The 25,472-nt window shown below is 35.2% G+C and overlaps 2 protein-coding genes across 2 annotated transcripts in view; one reads left to right on the forward strand and one right to left on the reverse strand.

The window, feature by feature from the left end:
• The window catches only part of LOC144450159 (E-selectin-like), a 17,946-nt gene extending 17,374 nt beyond the window's left edge, over positions 1 to 572 (forward strand). The window contains exon 12 of the mRNA XM_078140734.1: positions 1 to 572. This exon is cut by the window's left edge and continues 1,330 nt beyond it. The gene's annotated coding sequence lies outside the window, so the exon portion shown is untranslated.
• A 1,981-nt stretch (positions 573 to 2,553) lies between these two features.
• LOC144449968 (uncharacterized) lies at positions 2,554 to 25,131 on the reverse strand. The gene is made up of 22 exons (XM_078140535.1): positions 25,056 to 25,131; positions 23,324 to 23,390; positions 22,995 to 23,044; positions 22,044 to 22,214; positions 21,185 to 21,355; positions 19,458 to 19,524; positions 19,129 to 19,178; positions 18,178 to 18,348; positions 17,322 to 17,492; positions 15,146 to 15,212; positions 14,812 to 14,861; positions 13,567 to 13,821; positions 12,796 to 12,915; positions 12,086 to 12,216; positions 11,260 to 11,497; positions 9,837 to 9,965; positions 8,957 to 9,082; positions 7,508 to 7,620; positions 6,810 to 7,050; positions 6,189 to 6,649; positions 4,072 to 4,179; positions 2,554 to 2,689 (listed from the first exon to the last, which is right to left on the reverse strand). The coding sequence occupies exons 1-22, from the start codon at positions 25,093 to 25,095 to the stop codon at positions 2,561 to 2,563; spliced, it is 3,126 nt and encodes a 1,041-aa protein (XP_077996661.1). The 5' UTR covers positions 25,096 to 25,131; the 3' UTR covers positions 2,554 to 2,560.
• Positions 25,132 to 25,472: the final 341 nt, after the last annotated feature.

Raw genomic sequence — 25,472 nt, forward strand, 5'->3', positions numbered from 1 at the left:
ACAAACTTTTTACACATTTATCAGTCTTTTGTAATCCATTAAGTTACAAACAAGGGCTTGACATATTTTGTTTCACATTGATTTTCCAAGTAATAAGCCATGATTAAATTATTATTAATTAAAAATCCAAAATAAATAAACAATCCACCTCCATATAGCCACTTTAAGATCTATACATACAAATAGTCACACTGGGTTTGATTAACATCGTTCTATTGATATTTGAAGGGGTTAGTGATAATAGTGATAATATGGCTGAGTTATTAAAATGTCATTTAGATAAAGAACCAACACTTTGAGCTGTAAAACCAAATACAATTTATCTATTTTTACGCAATGCTCTTTCTACATATATGTCACTTCTTACATTGAAAGCACAGTCCGATAATTATCGCAAAGTGTCACCAAAGCCTTTTGAAAATATTATTTCTGAGGAAATATCAAGACAAATTTTTAGTAGGATTCTTTGCCATGCAATCTATATTTTCCCTAGCAATCTTTCAGGAAAAGAGGCCAACCTCTTGTGAGATCAGAGAAGAGCAAACGGCAACTTTCCAAGATTATGGCAAGTAAAAGTGCCTTCATATATACATATATATATATATATATATATATATATATATATATATATATATATATATATATATATATATATATATATATATATATATATATATATATATATATACCCTGTACCATATATATATATATATATATATATATATATATATACGTCACCCTTTTTCAAAAAATGAACATTGTACCTTACCATATAGTGGCAAGCGTTATGGAAGACACATCATACGAGCCTTGGTTACATTTTATTGTGGGTCCCAAGGGCTTCCCGCCAAAAATAGAGTTTTGCCCTTATCTCAAAGTAGTCTTTCTTTGTTATCCTTTTTGCCATTAATGTCTTCATCTTCAATGGATGAACTCTCAAAAATGTGTCTTCAATTAACATTAAATGGTATTAAACTCTGATGTTTGACATAGCTAGACGAAATGTTGTGAAAAACAGTTGCCAGACAGAACTATAGAAAAATTTACCCTGTGCCAAAGAATACTCCTACAGCTCTACTGATAATTTAATATAACACTAATGTAATAAACTGGAATTCAAACCCTGACCTTTAAGACCATTTCCGGTTTAGTGTAAAAGAACAGAATGCAGTAATAATGCTGATAATATAATACTAATGCAAATACCTGGGATTGAATCCCAAGCCTTTAAGATCATTTCCGGTTTAGTGTAAAAGAATATAATGCAGTAATAATGATGATAATATAACACTAATGCAAATACGTGGGATTGAATCCCAGGCATTTAAGATCATTTCCGGTTTAGTGTAAAAGAATATAATACAGTAACAATGCTGATAATATAACACTAATGCAAATACGTGGGATTGAATCCCAGGCATTTAAGATCATTTCCGGTTTAGTGTAAAAGGAGATAATACAGTAATAATGCTGATAATATAATACTAATGCAAAAACGTGGGATTGAATCCCAGGCCTTTAAGATCATTACCGGTTTAGTGTAAAAGAACATAATGCAGTAATAATGCTGATAATATAATACTAATGCAAAAACCTGGGATTGAATCCCAGACCTTTAAGATCATTTCCGGTCTAGTGTAAAAGAACATAATGCAGTAATAATGCTGATAATATAATACTAATGCAAATACGTGGGATTGAATCCCAGGCCTTTAAGATAATTTTCGGTTTAGTGTAAAAGAACATAATACAGTAATAATGCTAGTGAAGGCTTTGATGTCTCACATATCATAATACACGTTCTCATTTATTATTAAATTGTCATTTAAATATGTTGCATTTAAAATACATCTATTTTTATTTTTTATTTAACTTTGACAGTAGTCAGACCGTCGTATAAACGTTAACACCAAACTCTTGATTAACAAATTATTTCTGATATCACATACACAAATGTAATCATTCATATTCAAAAATTTAAAAATCAAAACAAAATTTCTAATAAACATGGTTTAGGTTATTAAATGTAAATTCCTGTTTAACTAGAATGGCTGTCGCTTGCAGGCAGCGTAATGATAACACCTCTTATCAACAGGCTATCAATAGTAGCATCTTCTTGAGTGCCTCAAGATGGAATGGAATATGTTTTTTTTTAAAGAAAACCAAATATGTTAGAGATTATTGTGATTTCAACCCTACCCATGATTTCCTAAGCTTATCAATGTTAAAGTAGCAGATGTTCAAATTGTAACTACCCAATCATCTAACTCCACATATACATTTCTCCGTTCATTTCCTTTGTATGTATGTATGTATGTATGTATGTATGTATGTATGTCCATCTGTATGTCTCTATGTCTGACTGTCAGTATGCATGTTTGTGTGTCTAGCTGCCAGTCAATCTGTACATCCCCCCCTCTCTCTCTCTCTCTCTCTCTCTCTCTCTCTCTCTCTCTCTCTCTCTCTCTCTCTCTCTCTCTCTCTCTCTCTCTCTCTCTCTCTCTCTCTCTCTCTCTCTCTCTCTCTCTCTCTCTCTCTCTCTCTCTCTCTCTCGCACTAATTACTGAGGCATATAAGGTTGCCCCGCTTCTTGTTGCTCCATCATGTTCTGTCTCCTTTGAAGGGCAAATGTAAGTTCTGATGGCCTCTCCTGGTCAAGCGTAGCTAACTCATGACGTCGTTCTGTGATCTGTGACACAAAAGGCAGAAAGTGTTGTTATTTATTAGGCAGACTGTGAAGTTTCAACATAACTTTGTTGTAAATGAAAATACGCTGAGTTTTATACCTTTTGTTGGTATGTTAGCATGTTGAAAAGTGAGTTAGTAATAATTTAGCAATTGGCGTAAGTCTCATCAATTGGTACAAGATTGCCCCCATAACGCAGAACACACATACTAAAATCTCCAAACATTCCATATTAAGCTATCAAATTTGCTTCCACCGCGATGAGCTGTGCACAGTTGGCTTGCATGAACATGAACAGTATACTACAACCCTTGCATGAGTCATCCAGAAATGCTGTTGATAAGAATGTCGTTTTACCATTAGTAATCACTTAAAATAGAACGGCTTTGATGGTACCAAAAAGTTATTTCATTATCACATACACATATTGATACAAGATAACTTTGGGTGCATCTGATATATAATGTTCACGCCACGTTCTTATCCGTTTGTTTATGTCTGTGAAAGTTAGTCATGTTGCCATTTACAATAAGTCTAACTTTCACGGAGATAAACAAACTGATAAAAGCATGGCATGCATTGACATCTGAGACACCTGTCATAATTGTTTTAGTATCAATGTACAAGTAGTGCAAGGGTAGTAGGACAGTTCAAGTTATTGTCATGCAAATAGAGATATTGTGAGGTGTGCAAGGGTAGGAGAATTGTTCAAGTATTGTTATGCAAATGACGATCTTGTGAAGTCAGCCTGTACCACTCGAAAGCAAAGAGCATGAAGAAACTTTAAGAAAAGAACGTGCTTAAAAATATCAAAAGTCGACATTCAATATTTGAGCTATGTAAATATAAAATGAAGTTGTACCAACATAAATAGTAATGACAATAATTTCAATGGCAATATATTTTGAAATACTTTTTTCCCATTGCAGTGCTTCCAATCGAAGTATGAACGATGAAGTACTGCAACATATTGATACATTACTGAACTTGCCCTGATGCATTGATGTAGATTTAGTTATAGTAGTCACAACATTGACAACTCTGCGGCTAATAACGTCAGCGAACGGCGCGCAATATTCGAATTCATTTTTTTATATAAACCCAGTTTATTGGTAGATATCATTATGGTTAGATGTACACAGTGATGTATTAACCAAAAACCCCGGTAACTGCAAAGAATTAACAAATTTGAAATTATAGTTACACTGAAGTATAATATCCCTTTATACTTCCTCAACTCCCTGGGGAGCATACAATACATCGCACTCATTATAAGCGCATATGATTAAAGCATTCACATTGCTACCCCTATCCTACCAGGTCTCCAATATGATGTAGTAATGTACATGCTTTGATAGGAAGCATTGTAAATCTCCAAAATTTACCATTTGCATGTTGGCATCTCTTTCCTCGGTTCCAGTTGCAACATATGGTCTCATAAATTGCCTTGAAGACCTGGGCTGGTACACTTCTGGTCGTTGGATTCTAAATCCCTACAAAAAACAACGGACACAGAGGTGAGGTACGGCAAGGAATTCAAAGGCCACTTTCACTATAACATGGTACACTTTATATATACCATGCACGAGCCAGGTTCAACAAAAAATATGGAATATATACTCTGGTCGTTCTACGTCACTACAATGCGTGTCTATGTCATGACAATGCGTGTTTGCGTCATTGGTTCTGCTGTTCTAAATATTAGTCAAAACATTCAATATTGCCATTATTTTCCCCGATTTTTAAATTTTACCGGCGATGATATAATTCATTATTCCCCAATTTTTCTTCATTCAGACGGATAATACTCGTGACATAAGGGTTGTCACTACTCGACTATCGACTCACAGTGATAAAGTGATAGATCAGTCGTATTTTCCTTGGCTGAAGGAAGAAAGGGGATTGGGGAATAATATCTAGATGTTGATTTTCATTTTGTAAAGCCTGCTTGTAATAATGTTAGTTTTTTTATAACAACTCTGTGCCACAATGCTCCAAGAGTGTATCACATCTTGTCAACCAGTATGAACACAGCAACCCATTACACTACCTCAACTTCCAAAGCAATTTATTGCAGCCTCTGTTAGAGCATATGATGAAAACGTTTATAAGGAAACCCCTATCTGACCAAAATATTATATTGCAAGGTTCACTTACGCTTGCGCACAACCGTGGTTAAATTATTGCCCAGGAACTTGAGTCACCCAGAAACAAAATGCATAGGGTATGTTCGAACCACCAATTTATTTTATCAAGCACTGTTGCCATCCAAACATCATGACTCCATTCTGATGTTGTATTCGTGCAAAGTAATGCATCGAATTGTTTGTTTGTTTATTTGTTTGTTTGTGTGTATGCTTGTTTGTGTGTTTGTTTGTTTGTTTGTTTGTTTGTTTGTTTGTTTGTTTGGAAATTCTTCTAACAAAAATGCTTGAGTTATTGAAATATGAATATTTAAATAAAACCATTCTAATGTATTCATCATATCCCTTCTACACTTGTTTTGTAAGGGTTAATATTAAGATCAAGTCCATGGTACAGTTCGCGAAAAAACACCAGTGCGTTTCCTTGTTTGTTGTAATCAGTAATGAGGATAGTTTCATGCAAAGATATACAATTTAACTATTAGTGTCAGTAACTTGTCAAAGTGTCAACGCCACAGCAGTCCCCAGATCCCATAACTCTGTTTACAGATTCAACTCCGACCTGCATACAGTATTTATATTGTACCTCGCAAGAGCCATTTAGAACAAAAACATGGAATATATACTCTGGTTGTTCTACACCACCACATCACACATCACGACAATGGGCGTCTAAATCGATGTTTCTGTTGTGTTCGAAATGTGGGTCAAAACATTCAAAATTACCATTACTTTCCCCGATATTTCTCTGACATTACTGGCCCTGGTATGAATATTTTATGTTCCAATGCTTTTCTTCATTCACCTGGAAAATACACGTGACCTAAGTGTTCTCGTAGTGACAAAGGCCCTTTAGGTCACTCATATTTTCCTTGGGTGCACAAAGCAAAATGTAGGGGGATAACATCTAGTAGGGAACTTGCAAACCCGCCATGTTGAATGTTGCATCATGGGAAATGGGATAATACATGCTAATCAATTAGTATTGTAAACAATATTGTTACATTGTTCGTAACCACAAATAATCAATTCATAGTCACCCTGACCTTTATGGGAGGTTTATTTTATCGGTAGCTCCAGATTAGGTATTATGATAACCACAGATAATCCCACAGTCCTTTACATCTGAGCATGCTCAGTCTGGATTGCAAGTGCCCTACTGCGTGCATTATACGATCAAATCGACTGTTACTGATACATAATAACTTCCACATATAGATAAAAGTGTCCCATGAACCTACGTCTGAGATACATGCTATTGTGTTTTTTTTATAAAGTATATTGTTATTTCTGGCTTTGCATGAAAACTTTCACAGGAACACCATTTGATGGTCTCAATACAATATAAAGTACTATACCTCTGCTCTTCCTGCCCTGTCCATTACTCTCGCCAAATGTTCCATCTTGTCAGAGGTTTCAACGCTACTAGCTCTACTGATGACGTCATCTTCCTCCATCCAATCACTGGCTCGTTCTCTTGGGTAATGCATAGTATTCCAGTACGACATCTCTCTCGACTTAGACGGACTTTTGCCCATTTTCCGACAGTAAAACATCATAATCATAACGACGCCAACTAAGATCAAAAAGGCCATGATACCAAGTGTTATTGACAAAGCAAAGAATACGTTTGGTTGGGTTTCCTCAGGCACCTGCTCTTCCTTCATAGCGCACGATCGCCCTCTACCAGCTGGGTCGAGGTCTTCAAAGCCGTCTTTGCATTCACAGTAGAATCGACCACCAGGAAGATTGTCGATACACGTGGCATTCTCATGACAGTCATTCGTTGATTCACGACTACAAGCAGTGTCCTTGTTTTCTGTGTAGAGATTTTGTAAAATCATTAAATTATAAACAATTCACTTTATTTACAGGTCTGTTACATTGTTACACTCACTCGTACAAAGAAAGTATCACTTACAAGTTGTAAAAGTACAGCTGTCACTATAGATCTACATTGTACCATGTACCAGTCTCACCTTCATATCCTGTACGTTCTAAATCATCGTTGTCATACACTAATGAAATCTGACCAGTAATATCAATTTTCCCTGGGGATTCTTCTTGTAGAACGTTTTCCACATCAGACGATTTAATTGAGGTGTCTTCCTTGAAGTGTAACACGTGTTCTACGTTCACACTTCCAGGTTTAAAACCGAGAATTTCACAGCCATTGTAGTCTGCTCGTGTTGATGGGCTTCCAGAATAGATAATTCGCATCTGAACAGAACAGAACAGAACAGAACAGAACAGAACAGAACATGAACATATCAAATATATTACTAAATATGTACTACTGCCAGTGTTTACATGCATATATACTATATTGACAACTACAGTGCAATACCGAAAACATAACCTGTATGCAAAGAGTACACCACACTGGTGCTCACTCGTTATGGAGGGTTGAAGGTTCTGTCATATTATATCAGTACCTATGTATCCGTGTCCATACATTGTTCCGCACATACTTTTGGTATACGCGTTGCAGCACAATACCGACGCCATTTTACGCATCCGTATGCAAATGAGCGCGCGATCGTTCCATGAATAAATAATCACCTAAATTTCGATTGTATTTCTATGAAATACAATCTAATGTCTACTTGCCTAAGCTATTTTTAGGCCACGTTATCTTGAACACACAGTTTCTTTTCCGTCTAATCAATCAACTTACCCCTTCAATGAAGAGAGATGCCAATCTTCTATATTTTTCAGATGAGGAGTCATTGAGATCTGTATTATACTCTTTATTGGTTAGTTTCAAAGTTCCCTTGAAGGATTTTGTAGCTGGAAACAGAAATAAAAATTGGAAAATTGGAAAATATAATAATGGTGATACATAAATGATGCACGCACTGACGAACATGCATATACAGATAACATAATGATTACATATTTATTTGCAAAGGCCGAAAAGAGAACAATTTTGTATACATATATACATACATCATACATGTATGATACACGCATATACATACATACATACATACATACATACATACATACATACATACATACATGCATACATGCACGCACGCACGCACTCACGCACTCACGCACGCACGCACGCACGCACATGTGTAATGACAAACACATAGACATATACCCAGGCACAAACACAGGGAAGTTTTCTTAAAGAAAGAAACAGCAAAAATATAGGATTTTTATCTATCAGTTGCATACTTAATATGATTAAAATCTGATGTTATGTAGTGAACACTGTGCAATGTCTTCATTAGCTTCAATTTCACCTAATCCACAATGGCATATACATGGACAGTGGTATTGAAAGTGTATTGATAATACATTTAATAATAAATAAGTAACAGATACAATCCGACCAATATGCGTCGAGCGGTAGCGAGGCGCATATTGGTCGGATTGTATCTGTTTTGTACACCTGCTAATTTCCTTTGTTGTGTATTGAGTTTCGAAATCCAATATACTCCGGAGATAACTCATACACTGCTATCATACCACCACAACAATAATAATAACAGTGTCTGCGCCATCGTGCATGTCTGCATATCTTCCGGGCTATGTATACACTCTAGCTAATACACATACACAAACAAAATTAGACACTCACTTCACACTACAAGTTCTCAAATACAGTGTCTGCTGTACTGTGCATTATCTCAGAGGATATTTTTGACATTGGAGTCAGAATTACATACATCAATGAAGTTGGATACTCTCTGCACTCTCCATGTTCATAAATGTAAACTGAGCGAAACGTCGCTTTCGACAAGACATGTTTAGCTACTGAAAGGTTCACACACACAAGCTATTGACGTTTATTTCGTTGGGCTTTCGCCACCATCGATCATTCATTTTGACAGCTCGTTCTGGTTGATAACAAACACGCGTTACAAACTTCTTCCTGTTGGAGTATATTGCGCACACAGTCAAATATACTCCGGATGTTGACTTTTTATTACCATGTCTGTCTAATATACTCTGGGTATGGACTTTTCATTACCCGTATGGTATTTCTCATATTCTCAGCTCCCTGGATTTTGAAGCGGGAAGATTGAGGACACCTGATTGGCTGATCGCCCGATTAATCACTGTCGCTTGACAAGTAACGCCCACGCCGGTGTACAAGCATTTATATACTTACGTTTACATTCGTCATCCAGTTTGAAGAATTGGGAGATACATACACACTTATAACTACCCTCAGTATCAAGACAGTTTTCTGTCAGGGGATCACATGATGCAGCACCAGTATTGCATTCATCTATGTCTGAAATAAAACAAAAATGTAGTGACATAATGTAATGCAACTACAACTAGAGTAACACTGAGAGAATATGTGAATGTACATACACACATACATACATACATACATACATACATACATACATACACACATACATACATGCATACATACATACATACACACATACATACATACATACATACATACATACATACATACACACATACATACATACATACATACATACATACATACACACATACATACATGCATACATACATACATACATACATACATACATACATACATACATACATACATACATACACACACACACATACATACATACATACATACATACATACATACATACATACCACATACATACATACATACATACATACATACATACATACATACATACACACACATACATACATACATACATACATACATACATACATGCATACATGCATGCATGCATGCATGCATGCATGCATACATACATACATACATACATGCACGCACGCACGCATGCACGCACGCACACCCGCACACACATACATGCATACATACACACATACATACATACATACATACATACACACACACACACACACACACACACACACACACACACACACACACACACACACACACACACACACACACGACCCCTAAACCAAATCGCCCTGTCCACTTACCCATCCATCTATACATATGTGCATACATAATACACTCATTTGCCCATATAAACAAACACGGCGTGTAAACTTACTCGTGCAAGGTCTTGATTTCTCTGTTGAATATCCAGATGCACATTCACATTTAAACTTGTCATCAGCTGTAAAAATACATTTTTCTGCTTTGTTGCAGTTATGCGTTCCAAATGCACAATGATCGATAACTATAAAAAAAAAAAAAAGAGAGAAATTAAAATTTAGGTAATTAAACAATTAATTTTATATGTATGTGACCCAGGTTCTTAGAACCTTGTAGTAGTGTTGTTAATTTATATTTATGTTGTAAGCTTTATACCTTTGCGCATATAGTAAAGACAAAAGTAATTCACTTCATGTGTGAGAGGGCGATGTTCGTCTTGACCTCTTGACCTTTCGCCTCCCCATCATGTTGTAGGTAAGTGATTTCATGTCTTCAGAAAAACTATTCAATTTGTGTAGTAATCCAAAGCATCCAGACTCTTGATGTATGCCAAACGAAAGATGACATATGTATTGATATCCTAGTGAAGTTTTGACAGTTTTCATTTCGATTTTACTACTTTTTGAGACATTGAAACATCTGTGATTGAACTGTCATAGTCGCCTGTATTTAGCATTGCGTCATAGATGTATTTCAAGTTTTGATGAGCTTGTAACTTTTTATTTTAGTATTTTATTGTAAAGTTGTTACTCTCTTGACCTTTCGCCTCCCCATCATGTTGTAGATGGTGATGATGAATTAAACCAGCAAAGTGTCGATCACAATTCAAACGAACAGTCTCGTGTTGTTGTTGTATGAGAGCCTAGTGTGTGTGCAGTGATAACACGAGGCGCAAACTGGTCGAGCGGTTGGGACACAAAGCGCCTCCGGGCCCCCGATCGGCAACCGACCGCCACATGTATAACACACAATTTTTTATCTGCTTGCGAAAGCTCATTTATTATGCATGCTTCATGGTGGAATTGCTTGTAATGTTCACTCTGCACTAGATTGGCTACAGCAAATTTCACAATACCGTTCAGCTTTTCTGTTTGATACAACCACGCAGACACCAACAAGAAACTGCACATGCTACACTATAATATAGCAAGATTGAATGAGTACAGTTTCTTGCTACATTTTGTCTAAGTGAAATGAACTACACATACCGCCATACACACATAAAATAATCACCACATTTTATGCAACCTTCATTAGGTGATCGATACGAAGAAAAACAATGACGTCCGAATGTCTTCAAGGAGTTGCAACACATTGAAATGGTTGATTTCATTTGGACTAAATGTAGCAAAAATGCAATCTTCCTATTGAAGTGTGGCATATGCAGTTTATTGTTGGTTTCTGCGTGGTTGTATCAAACGGAAAAGCTGCACGGTAATGTAAAAGTTACTGTAATTAGTTTCACATTTATATAAACATTGAGGGCGTGTACTTCTTTCAAATAGTTGATTATTTTAACAAATTGTCACTGTCATTACCTGTTCTTGATATTGTGAACGAGTCTTTAACGATTCTTGTCTGATCTCCTATCAGTACACCATCTTCTTCAAGTCCACTGTTCAGTGCTGTAGTGACGTCACTAAGGGTCACCCCTGAATTAGCTTTGTAATTCATCACACAGTGAGTGACAGCACCGTTGTCCGAAAACTCAAACTTCTGTACAGTTGTACTAAGGTAATGTTGTGCCAAACTCGATGAGGTGAACAAACTACCAATCTGAGATCAAATAAGACAAAAAAATCCAAATAAATGTGGTATTTATGTTTGATTTTTAATTTGTAAAACAATTTTATCATGGCTTGGTACTTGAAAATGAACGTGAAACAACATAAACCACGTACGTGTTTTGTGACTCCATACACTGCAAAAAATCTAAGAAAAAAATGTAAAAAAAAAAAAAAAAAGGTTGTTATTGTCCGTACAATTTATTTTTTAATTTGTTAAAAAAAAGTTTTTACAAACACAGCTTTTTTGTCATTTATTGCGTTACAAACAAGGACTTTGCTGTTTCATGTTCATTTCACAAGTAGGAAGCCATGAGAAAATTGTCTTATGAGATACATTTAAGATATCAAAACCCAAATTCTCACCCATTTAGCCACTTTAGGACATTGGGTGCAAGCTTTAGTTCAATGTAAGAATGAAATTCGAATGGCAATACAACAATACATATGGGAATTTAATATTACGAATGTAGAACAATACATCTTGCTCATGCGCATGTGTTTCATCTGCTGTTATGTCTTCCATCCATCCACCATCTGTACATCCAACCACATAAATAAAGAATGTAATGATACTCACATCTTCTATGATAACATCGGTAACTTCCTTGAATGTTGTAGATGATGGATTAAGCAGGTCATTGTTTATTTGTGAGAGATCCATTGATCCTACAGACGATATCGTTAGGGTAGTGTCAAATGAAAGAGCCGCTGTGAAAAGAAGAAAATATCGGGGTTTTTTAAAATCATATTCTCTGTATGTATGTATGTATGTATGTATGTATGTATGTATGTATGTATGTAAGTATGTAAGTAAGTATGTGTGTGTATGTATGTATGTATGTATGTATGTATGTATGTATGTATGTATGTATGTAAGTAAGTATGTGTGTGTATGTATGTATGTATGTATGTATGTATGTATGTATGTATGTAAGTAAGTATGTGTGTGTATGTATGTATGTATGTATGTATGTATGTATGTATGTATGTATGTATGTGTGTGTATGTATGTATGTATGTATGTATGTATGTATGTATGTATGTATGTATGTATGTATGTATGTGTATGCATGCTTGCATGCATGCATGCATGCATGCATGTGTTCGTGCCTGTCTGCTTGCCTGCCTATCTGTCTGTCTGTATGTATGTCTCTCAGTATGTCTTTATCTTAATCACCGCTTTTGTCTCATTTATGTATGGCTGCTCATTCATGCCATCCATCTCTCACCTACTTACGCATAACCTCATAACAACAATAGCAAAATTATAGTAAATGATTGACAAACCTTTGCATTGGTTATTTACATCTTCGTAATACCCAGGTGCACATGGACAGATATAACTACCAGGTGTATTGATACACTGCTCCTTCTGCTTACATGGTGAGCTCAAACATTCATCGACATCTGTGTTTTTATTCACAAGATAAAACAAAGGGAACATAAAATCAAAATAACAACAATTAACAAAAACTATAGCCTATTAAATATTTATCTGTTGTTAGTAATTTATCAATTCAGACTCTACAATACACCATAATTATGTATTCCATAGTCACATATTACTAAGAAAATTACGCTATAAGTAAATAAACAATAAACTAAAATTATTATTGTTTCATGAGGTAGACAACATATGTATGATAGCAGTGCATTACTCATGTGGATATAATCACCCTAGAATTGAGAGAGAGAGAGAGAGAGAGAGAGAGAGAGAGAGAGAGAGAGAGAGAGAGAGAGAGAGAGAGAGAGAGAGAGAGAGAGAGAGAGAGAGAGAGAGAGAGAGAGAGAGAGAGAGAGAGAGAGAGAGAGAGAGAGAGAGAGAGAGAGAGAGAGAGAGAGAGAGCGCGCAATGAATGAGGTTGAATGCACAGCCACTTCAGAATGACAGATAAAGCTATCGCCCGTGCATGTAATGACATGGACACTCATACGCCCATGTTTAGCTCGTTACAAATATACAATACTTTGAGTTTTGGTATATGTGTGTGTGTGTGTGTGTGTGTGTGTGTGTGTGTGTGTGTGTGTATCCCAGTCATCTATCTACCATTGTCATACCTTCGCAACCATCATCAGTTATAATATAACCTTCTTTACAAAGACATATGTAAGATCCTTGGGTATTATGGCATTCAGCTGCGGAGTCACATGGATCATCGAAACATTCATTGTTATCAAGGCATTCTTCCAAACCATTTCCTACAAAGCCAGTACTACATACACAGTCATAAGATCCTGGAGTATTCAAACAATTTGCCTTAGAATCACAGCGATGATTGTATCGGTTGTCAGTGGTAGTACATTCATCAATATCTGTTGGAGAAAAAGTAATTACAGTGGAAAATGATATACATTATACAACTCATTATTATATTAGTGTACATGGGAAACCACTTTCCTTTACTTTCAGTTAATCTCATAACAACAACAACAACAACAACAACACAATCAAACGCAACATCAACAACACAAACAACATTATTGTAACTACCACCACCACCACCACCACCACAGTATAGTATAGTATAGTATAGTCTAGTCTAGTCTAGTCTAGTCTAGTATAGTATAGCATAGTATAGTATCGTATAGTATAGTATAGTATCGTATAGTATAGAATAGTATATTATAGTATAGTATATTATAGTATAGTATAGTATAGTATAGTATAGTATAGCATAGCATTGTATTGCATAGTATAGTATTGTTCATTACAGTACAGTACAGTACAGTACAGTGCCGTATAGTACAGTACAGTACAGTACAGTACAGTACAACACAGTACAGTACAGTACAACACAGCAAAATAAAAGAACCTTTGTCAATGTTTATGTAATATACAAACATAAGTATACAAATAGTATATATGGAGTTCTATGTTTAGATATAACACGAATCTATTAAATATGTTATGATAGACAACGAATATTGATACGAAACATTCATAATCCAAGTAAATCCTTTACGCCCATGAGTACAGCTGTAATATTTATATGCATTTATTTATACTTGAACTATGCATCTGTTTGTGGGCCAGAATTTTCAGCTGTAATATGTCCAAATTCGAATCAAGTGTTATCAGAAAATATTGACACCAATCGTGTTTATGATCCGAATAAATTTACATTTCAGGAACCGTGATACTACCAAATACTACCAAACATCAAACTAACTTCTAAGAAAAATGATGTTAAATGCGATATCTTTCAGTATCATATACACTACATATACTCGTGCTGGATCATTGTTTACGTCATGATCACATTGTTACTGACAGGATACAATACAATTTACAAATGGTATTACCTGGCAGGCATATCCTCTGCGTACACGCCCATACACCATTTGAGCAAGTGCTAGTGAGAGAAAGACAAACTATATGAGTATTCAGTACAGAATTTAAATATTAAATACATAATTACCACAAAAAATACGATATGATTTTGGAATTTATTTAAGCTCATTTAATAGCATAGTGGAACCTGTCAAGTCGCTATACATTGTAAATTAAATTGTGATCACAGACAATTCAAATATTTGGCTAGGACCGCGCACAATTGAGTCGAGTCTAGTTTTACTATAACGTGCACGTGAGGTCAACGGTTAAAATCAGAAAAAGACGACTGCCTTCGAGACTTACCATGTGTTACAGTCTTCCTGTCTTGTGTTGCCTTGGGTGTATAGCTGTCCTTCGTGTTCGCAATTCACTGTAACATGATATCAAAGACAATTTAACTAATGTTATAGCACACATTATATACTGTTTATCCTCTCAGAATCGTACGAGTGGTCGTGCTTCAATACAAATAAAACTAGTCTTCTGCGCTCGAAGATATAAGGGGGCAGCGCATTTCTAACTGAATGGGGGGGTGGTGCTTTGGAGTTGAACATGGGTTTTCTCAAACTGACCCCCCCCCCCTCAGCTCCGATGACCAAAGACAAAGTGACCCCCTCAGTAAAGACCACGTTTTCCAAAAAGCCCCCACCCCTGCCCACACACACACATACAGACACACACACACACACACACACACACACACACACACACATACACACACACACACAGATACACTCCCCTGTATATTTTTAACATACCATGTTACTATAACACTATATGAATATCATTGAATGTTGCTATTTATTAAGAGAAAACTTTACTTTTGGTATTTTTGTTTTCTTGTATGTTTAAATCTAAAGTCTATGGAAAACGTAATATCGTCAGGGAATCTCCCCAGGCCGTAAAAACTGATCGCTCCCTAACATCAAGTGAAGTGAATTTATCCCAAACCACTACTGGAGAAAATTGAAACAAACTCTGGTTTGTCCAAGACGTTGGATATATAAGCCTAGTATTGTACAGTCAGTCACCCTGTCTCTGATAACATGAATATTTACAGTCAGTCTGGCTAAGCACCCTGTCTCTGATAACATGAATATTTACAGTCAGTCTGACTAAACACCCTGTCTCTGATAACATGAATATTTACAGTCAGTCAGACTAAACACCCTGTCTCTGATAACATGAATATTTACAGTCAGTCTGGCTAAACACCCTGTCTCTGATAACATGAATATTTACAGTCAGTCTGACTAAACACACTGTCTCTGATAACATGAATATTTACAGTCAGTCTGGCTAAACACCCTGTCTCTGATAACATGAATATTTACAGTCAGTCTGACTAAACACCCTGTCTCTGATAACATGAATATTTACAGTCAGTCTAGCTAAACACCCTGTCTCTGATAACATGAATATTTACAGTCAGTCTGACTAAACACCCTGTCTCTGATAACATGAATATTTACAGTCAGTCTGACTAAACACCCTCTCTCTGATAACATGAATATTTACAGTCAGTCTGACTAAACACCCTGTCTCTGATAACATGAATATTTAATAACCTAATACACAATTAGCCATTACCATATACCGAAATACTAACTGTTTGAAATTCTTAATCAATAAATATTGCATGTCACGTGACACATATGCATATGTGGAAAATTCAGATGGGGGAGGGTATACAACCGACATAGAGTCATCAAATGATGAGTAACTCTATTTCTCTGAGTGCCAGGGAGGAACCTCCTTAACTTTTCTTTTATTACTGTAACACATTTCGGCAGGTTTATTACACATTTTTTTCTGAAATTTATTACAAATATCATCAATTTTTATAAATATATTGCATATTTTTCAATCATACTAGCATATTAATTTCGTCAACTAATTCTATAAGGCGTATGATATATGTCCAACATGCCTCATAAGTCCGATGATGTATTGCTACAATGCACGAGCCAAGTGTAACAAAAAATACGGAATATATACCCTGGTCGCTCTACGTCACGACAAATCGCGTCTATGTCACAGCAATGTGTGTCTACGTCACTGGTTCTGCTGTGTTCAAAATCACCATTATTTCCCCGGATATATCTTTGATATTCCTGGTACTGGTATAATTATGTTATTCTTCACTATATAAATATGTCTATACGTATATACTACATATCTGTTTGTTACTTTTCAAATGTTTACATGAAGAGAATTTAACTGATTGAGACATGTTGGGTTTTCATCACTCCAGTGTCCATCCATACATGTTATAATTGTTACAGAGATTTGACAAATGTATTTAAATAATGTTTAATGAGTTCATAGGAAGAAAGGCAAGATTTAACAATAGCTTATAATCATCATACTCTCATGGGTATAGCTGTATTAGTTATGCGCATATATTTTACATATAGACTACAAATCTGTTTGTTTCCCAGTGTTTTTCAAATATTTCCAAGATGAGAATTGAACTGACCGTAACATGTTGGGTTTTCATCACTCCAATTTCCATCCATACATGTCCTAATTGTTACACCAACAAGAGTATAATTAGTATTGCATGAAAAGGTGACATTTGTTCCGTGTTCGAAAGTTGGTGAATCATCTTGCTCACCACTCGTTGGTGTGCCAGGATCCATACAGTCAGCTGTAAAATAAACGATAGTTTTTGGTAGACGTATTATTATTATAACAATTAAGTAATATCATAGAAAAAAGAAAAAACAACTTCGTATTTAAATATAATTTATACCAATAATAAACCAGACATTCCATCTATGTATAGATATTGGACAAATTTATTAAACATTTTATGGGTTCATAGCAAGATTTAGTAATAAATATCCATAATCCTGAAAAAAACACTTTATTTTTATTACACTCATGAGCATAGCTGTAGTATATATGCATTTATACCATGCACAAGCCAAGTTTATCAAAAGTAGTATACCCTGGTCGTTCTGCATCAGGAGAACGAGCGTCTATGTCACAACAATGCGTGTCTACGTTCCTGGTTCTGCTGTTTTTTGAAATGTGAATCAAAACGTTCAAAACTACCATTAGTTTCCTTGATTTTTCTTTCATGTTACTGGCACTGGTATAATTATGTTATTTTCCAATATTTTGTCTTCATTCAGCCGGACAATACTCGTGACCTGAGGGTTGTCACGACGAGTCTAGCATCTCATAGGGACAAAGGCATCTTAGTTGACTGAACGAAGAGAAATATTGGGAAATAACATCTAAAAATAAATATATTCATAGGTATATCCTAAACATCTGTTTGTTAGCCAATATTTTTCAAATGTTTGCATGGAGAGAATTAAACTTACCGTGACATGTTGGTTTTTCATCACTCCAAGTTCCATCCATACATGTTATAGTTGCCACACCAACAAGAGTAAAATTGGTGTTACATGAAAAGGTGGCATTTGTTCCGTGTTTGAATGTTGGTGAACCATTTTGCTGACCATTCAATGGTGTACCAGGATCCGTACAGTCAGCTGTAATTTGATCAATGTCGATTCAATTGTTAACATAAAATGCTGGTAATAGTAATGTATTATTAACAAGTAAGACTATACTACCAACCTACAAACTAGTGTACAATATATGAAGCACACACGTTGAATTAAAACATGGATGGAAACAAAATATACCTAATCTTTTTTACAAATTCGTATGTTATTTATATTAATATCAATGTAATAACTTATTTGCATAACGTGGTTGTCTACAAAGCCTGCCTGCAAAGATGTGATGAATTAAAATGTCTGAAAGTATACTATGGCACTAACAAACACACACCAAAACGTTACTAGCTGTAATTTAGAATAAGAAATAAAACAAAGCGAAAACAGAAATGTTATAATAAAATGATAAAGGAGATAAAAGGATCAATTCGGGATGTGACAAAGATATGAATAACACTCAATTGCAAATTTTAATGGATATTTTCGAACAAGTGCCACGTGGCGTAAGTGGTACATTTCTGAATGGCAGATCTAGTCGAAAATGAATAGCAATCACAACATTACCAACGCGAATATCTTAATTACTTCCCTGGCAAGACAAACCAGAAATTGTAGGAAATATGACAGGTTCGGTTTTTATCATGATTTAAGGATAGTCAGACATTAAAAACCTAACTTCTAAGAAAAATGATGTTAAATGCGATATCTTTCAGTATCATATACACTACATATACTTGTGCTGGATCATTTTTTTACGTCATGATCACATTGTTACTGACAGGATACAATACAATTTACAAATATTATTACCTGGCAGGCACATCCTCTGCGTACACGCCCATAAACCATTTGAGCAAGTGCTAGTGAGAGAAAGACAAACTAAATGAATATTCAGAACATAAATAGTTAAATACAAAATTACCACAAAAAATACGATATGATTTTGGAATTTATTTATGCTCATTTAGCATAGTGGAATCTGTAGAGTCACTATACATTGTAAATTAAATTGTGATCACAGACAATTCAAATATTTGGCAAGGACCGCTCACAATTGAGTCGAGTCGAGTTTTACTCTGACGTGCACGTGAGAGGTCAACGGTTAAAATCAGAAAAAAACTACTGCCTTCGAGACTTACCATGTGTTACAGGCTTCCTGTCTTGTGCTGCCTTGGGTGTATAGTTGTCCTTCGTGTTCGCAATTCACTGTAACATGATATCAAAGACAATGTAACTAATGTTATAGAATACATTATATACTGTTTATCCCCTCAGAATTGTACGAGTGGTCGTGCTTCGATACAAATAAAACTAGTTGTCTGCGCTCGAAGACATAAGGGGCAGGGCATTTCTAACTGAGTGCGTGTGTGTGTGAGCTGGTGTTTTGGAGTTCAACATGGGTTTTCTCAAACTGACCCCCCCCCCTCAGCTCCGATGACCAAAGCCAAAGTGACCCCCTCAGTTGAGACCACAGTTTCCAAAAAGCCCCCACCCACACACACACACACACACACACACACACACACACACACACACACACACACACACAGATACACTCCCCTAAATATTTTTAACATACCATGTTTATACTATAACACCTTATGAATATAATTGAATGTTGCTATTTATTAAGAGTATACATTACTTTTGGTATTTTTGTTTTCTTGTATGTTTAAATCTAGTCCCCCGGCCGTAAAAACTGATCGCTCCCTAACATCAAGTGAAGTGAATTTATCCCAAACCACTACTGGAGAAAATTAAAACAAACTCTGGTTTGTCCAAGACGTTGGATATATGAGCCTAGAATTGCACAGTCAGTCTGACTAAACACCCTGTCTCTGATAACATGAATATTTAATAACCTAATACACAACTAGCCATTACCATATACCGAAATACTAACTGTTTGAAATTCTTATTCAATAAATATTGCATGTCATGTGGCACATATCCATATGTGGAAAATACAGATGGGGGAGGGTATACAACCGACATTTGTAATAAACGGATATTTGTAATAAATTGCCGAAATTTGTAATAAACTGACGACATTTGTAATACATTCTGTGAACGTCAATTGTAATAAAAATTGGTCAAATGTTAAAGTCGCCAAATGATGAGTAACTCTATTTTTCTGAATGCCAGGGAGGAACCTCTTTAACTCTTCTTTTATTACTGTAACACATTTCGGCAGGTTTATTACACATTTTTTTCTGAAATTTGTTACAAATATCGTCAATTTTTATAAATATATTTCATATTATTCAATCATACCAGCATATTAATTTCCTCAACTAATTCTCTAAGGCGTATGATATATGTCCAACATTCCTCATAAGTCTGATGACGTATTGCTACAATGAACGAGCCAAGTGTAACAAAAAAAATGATCGCTCTACGTCACGACAACGGGCGTCTATGTCACAGCAATGTGTGTCTACGTCACTGGTTCTGCTGTGTTCAAAATCACCATTATTTCCCCTAATATTTCTTTGATATACCTGGTACTGGTATAATTATGTTATTCTTCACTATATAAATATGTTTATACCTATATACTACATATCTGTTTGTTACTTTTCATATCTTTGCATGAAGAGAATTTAACTGATTGAGACATGTTGGGTTTTCATCACTCCAGTGTCCATCCATACATGTTATAATTGTTACAGAGATTTGACAAATGTATTTAAATAATGTTTAATGAGTTCATAGGAAGAAAGGCAAGATTTAACAATAGCTTATAATCATCATACTCTCATGTGTATAGCTGTATTAGTTATGCGCATATATTTTACATATAGACTACAAATCTGTTTGTTTGCCAGTGTTTTTCAAATATTTCCAAGATGAGAATTGAACTGACCGTAACATGTTGGGTTTTCATCACTCCAATTTCCATCCATACATGTCCTAATTGTTACACCAACAAGAGTATAATTAGTATTGCATGAAAAGGTAACATTTGTTCCGTGTTTGAAAGTTGGTGAATCATCTTGCTCACCACTCGTTGGTGTGCCAGGATCCATACAGTCAGCTGTAAAATAAACGACAATTTTTGGTAGACGTATTATTATTATTATAACAATTAAGTAATATCATAGAAAAAAGAAAAACAACTCCGTATTTAAATATAATTTATACCAATAATAAACCAGACATTCCATCTATGTATACATATTGGACAAATATATTAAACATTTTATGGGTTCATAGCAAGATTTAGTAATAAACATCCATAATCCTGAAAAAAAAAACTTTATTTTTATTACACTCATGAGCATAGCTGTAGTATATATGCATTTATACCATGCACAAGCCAAGTTTATCAAAAGTAGTATACCCTGGTCATTCTGTATAAGGACAACGAGCGTCTATGTCACAACAATGCGTGTCTACGTTCCTGGTTCTACTGTTTTTTGAAATGTGAATCAAAACGTTCAAAACTACCATTAGTTTCCTTGATTTTTCCTTCATGTTACTGGCACTGGTATAATTATGTTATTTTCCGATATTTTGTCTTCATTCAGCCGGACAATACTCGTGACCTGAGGGTTGTCACGACGAGTCTGGCATCTCATAGAGACAAAGGCATCTTAGTTGACTGAACGAAGAGAAATATTGGGAAATAACATCTAAAAATAAATATATTCATAGGTATATCCTAAACATCTGTTTGTTAGCCAATATTTTTCAAATGTTTGCATGGAGAGAATTAAACTTACCGTGACATGTTGGTTTTTCATCACTCCAAGTTCCATCCATACATGTTATAGTTGCCACACCAACAAGAGTAAAATTGGTGTTACATGAAAAGGTGGCATTTGTTCCGTGTTTGAATGTTGGTGAACCCTTTTGCTGACCATTCAATGGTGTACCAGGATCCGTACAGTCAGCTGTAATTTGATCAATGTCGATTCAATTGTTAACATAAAATGCTGGTAATAGTAATGTATTATTAACAAGTAAGACTATACTACCAACCTACAAACTAGTGTACAATATATGAAGCACACACGTTGAATTAAAACATGGATGGAAACAAAATATACCTAATCTTTTTTACAAATTCGTATGTTATTTATATTAATATCAATGTAATAACTTATTTGCATAACGTGGTTGTCTACAAAGCCTGCCTGCAAAGATGTGATGAATTAAAATGTCTGAAAGTATACTATGGCACTAACAAACACACACCAAAACGTTACTAGCTGTAATTTAGAATAAGAAATAAAACAAAGCGAAAACAGAAATGTTATAATAAAATGATAAAGGAGATAAAAGGATCAATTCGGGATGTGACAAAGATATGAATAACACTCAATTGCAAATCTTAATGGATATTTTCGAACAAGTGCCACGTGGCGTAAGTGGTACATTTCTGAATGGCAGATCTAGTCGAAAATGAATAGCAATCACAACATTACCAACGCGAATATCTTAATTACTTCCCTGGCAAGACAAACCAGAAATTGTAGGAAATATGACAGGTTCGGTTTTTATCATGATTTAAGGATAGTCAGACATTAAAAACCTAACTTCTAAGAAAAATGATGTTAAATGCGATATCTTTCAGTATCATATACACTACATATACTTGTGCTGGATCATTTTTTTACGTCATGATCACATTGTTACTGACAGGATACAATACAATTTACAAATATTATTACCTGGCAGGCATATCCTCTGCGTACACGCCCATACACCATTTGAGCAAGTGCTAGTGAGAGAAAGACAAACTAAATGAATATTCAGAACATAAATAGTTAAATACAAAATTACCACAAAAAATACGATATGATTTTGGAATTTATTTATGCTCATTTAGCATAGTGGAATCTGTAGAGTCACTATACATTGTAAATTAAATTGTGATCACAGACAATTCAAATATTTGGCAAGGACCGCTCACAATTGAGTCGAGTCGAGTTTTACTCTGACGTGCACGTGAGAGGTCAACGGTTAAAATCAGAAAAAAACTACTGCCTTCGAGACTTACCATGTGTTACAGGCTTCCTGTCTTGTGCTGCCTTGGGTGTATAGTTGTCCTTCGTGTTCGCAATTCACTGTAACATGATATCAAAGACAATTTAACTAATGTTATAGAATACATTATATACTGTTTATCCCCTCAGAATTGTACGAGTGGTCGTGCTTCGATACAAATAAAACTAGTTGTCTGCGCTCGAAGACATAAGGGGCAGGGCATTTCTAACTGAGTGCGTGTGTGTGTGAGCTGGTGTTTTGGAGTTCAACATGGGTTTTCTCAAACTGACCCCCCCCCCCCCTCAGCTCCGATGACCAAAGCCAAAGTGACCCCCTCAGTTGAGACCACAGTTTCCAAAAAGCCCCCACCCCCACCCACACACACACACACACACACACACACACACACACACACACACACACACACAGATACACTCCCCTAAATATTTTTAACATACCATGTTTATACTATAACACCTTATGAATATAATTGAATGTTGCTATTTATTAAGAGTATACATTACTTTTGGTATTTTTGTTTTCTTGTATGTTTAAATCTAGTCCCCCGGCCGTCAAAACTGATCGTTCCCTAACATCAAGTGAAGTGAATTTATCCCAAACCACTACTGGAGAAAATTAAAACAAACTCTGGTTTGTCCAAGACGTTGGATATATGAGCCTAGAATTGCACAGTCAGTCTGACTAAACACCCTGTCTCTGATAACATGAATATTTAATAACCTAATACACAACTAGCCATTACCATATACCGAAATACTAACTGTTTGAAATTCTTATTCAATAAATATTGCATGTCATGTGGCACATATCCATATGTGGAAAATACAGATGGGGGAGGGTATACAACCGACATTTGTAATAAACGGATATTTGTAATAAATTGCCGAAATTTGTAATAAACTGACGACATTTGTAATACATTCTGTGAACGTCAATTGTAATAAAAATTGGTCAAATGTTAAAGTCGCAAAATGATGAGTAACTCTATTTTTCTGAATGCCAGGGAGGAACCTCTTTAACTCTTCTTTTATTACTGTAACACATTTCGGCAGGTTTATTACACATTTTTTTCTGAAATTTGTTACAAATATCGTCAATTTTTATAAATATATTTCATATTATTCAATCATACCAGCATATTAATTTCCTCAACTAATTCTCTAAGGCGTATGATATATGTCCAACATTCCTCATAAGTCTGATGACGTATTGCTACAATGCACGAGCCAAGTGTAACAAAAAAAATGATCGCTCTACGTCACGACAACGGGCGTCTATGTCACAGCAATGTGTGTCTACGTCACTGGTTCTGCTGTGTTCAAAATCACCATTATTTCCCCGGATATTTCTTTGATATTCCTGGTACTGGTATAATTATGTTATTCTTCACTATATAAATATGTTTATACCTATATACTACATATCTGTTTGTTACTTTTCATATCTTTGCATGAAGAGAATTTAACTGATTGAGACATGTTGGGTTTTCATCACTCCAGTGTCCATCCATACATGTTATAATTGTTACAGAGATTTGACAAATGTATTTAAATAATGTTTAATGAGTTCATAGGAAGAAAGGCAAGATTTAACAATAGCTTATAATCATCATACTCTCATGTGTATAGCTGTATTAGTTATGCGCATATATTTTACATATAGACTACAAATCTGTTTGTTTGCCAGTGTTTTTCAAATATTTCCAAGATGAGAATTGAACTGACCGTAACATGTTGGGTTTTCATCACTCCAATTTCCATCCATACATGTCCTAATTGTTACACCAACAAGAGTATAATTAGTATTGCATGAAAAGGTAACATTTGTTCCGTGTTCGAAAGTTGGTGAATCATCTTGCTCACCACTCGTTGGTGTGCCAGGATCCATACAGTCAGCTGTAAAATAAACGACAATTTTTGGTAGACGTATTATTATTATTATAACAATTAAGTAATATCATAGAAAAAAGAAAAACAACTCCGTATTTAAATATAATTTATACCAATAATAAACCAGACATTCCATCTATGTATACATATTGGACAAATATATTAAACATTTTATGGGTTCATAGCAAGATTTAGTAATAAACATCCATAATCCTGAAAAAAAAACTTTATTTTTATTACACTCATGAGCAT

The sequence above is a fragment of the Glandiceps talaboti genome, chromosome 19 (assembly GCF_964340395.1).
Source record: "Glandiceps talaboti chromosome 19, keGlaTala1.1, whole genome shotgun sequence".
Classification (NCBI taxonomy): domain Eukaryota; kingdom Metazoa; phylum Hemichordata; class Enteropneusta; family Spengelidae; genus Glandiceps; species Glandiceps talaboti.

What these genes read in the sequence shown, in the direction of transcription:
- LOC144449968 (XM_078140535.1), bottom strand. Translation starts at nt 25,095, where the DNA reads ATGGATGGAAATTGGAGTGATGAAAACCCAACATGTTACG. An exon ending in TGAAAACCCAACATGTTACG is followed by an intron (nt 15,213 to 17,321) that starts GTCAGTTCAATT and finishes ATCATGTTACAG; the next exon opens with TGAATTGCGAACACGAAGGA. An exon ending in GTTCACAATATCAAGAACAG is followed by an intron (nt 9,966 to 11,259) that starts GTAATGACAGTG and finishes TTTTTTTTATAG; the next exon opens with TTATCGATCATTGTGCATTT.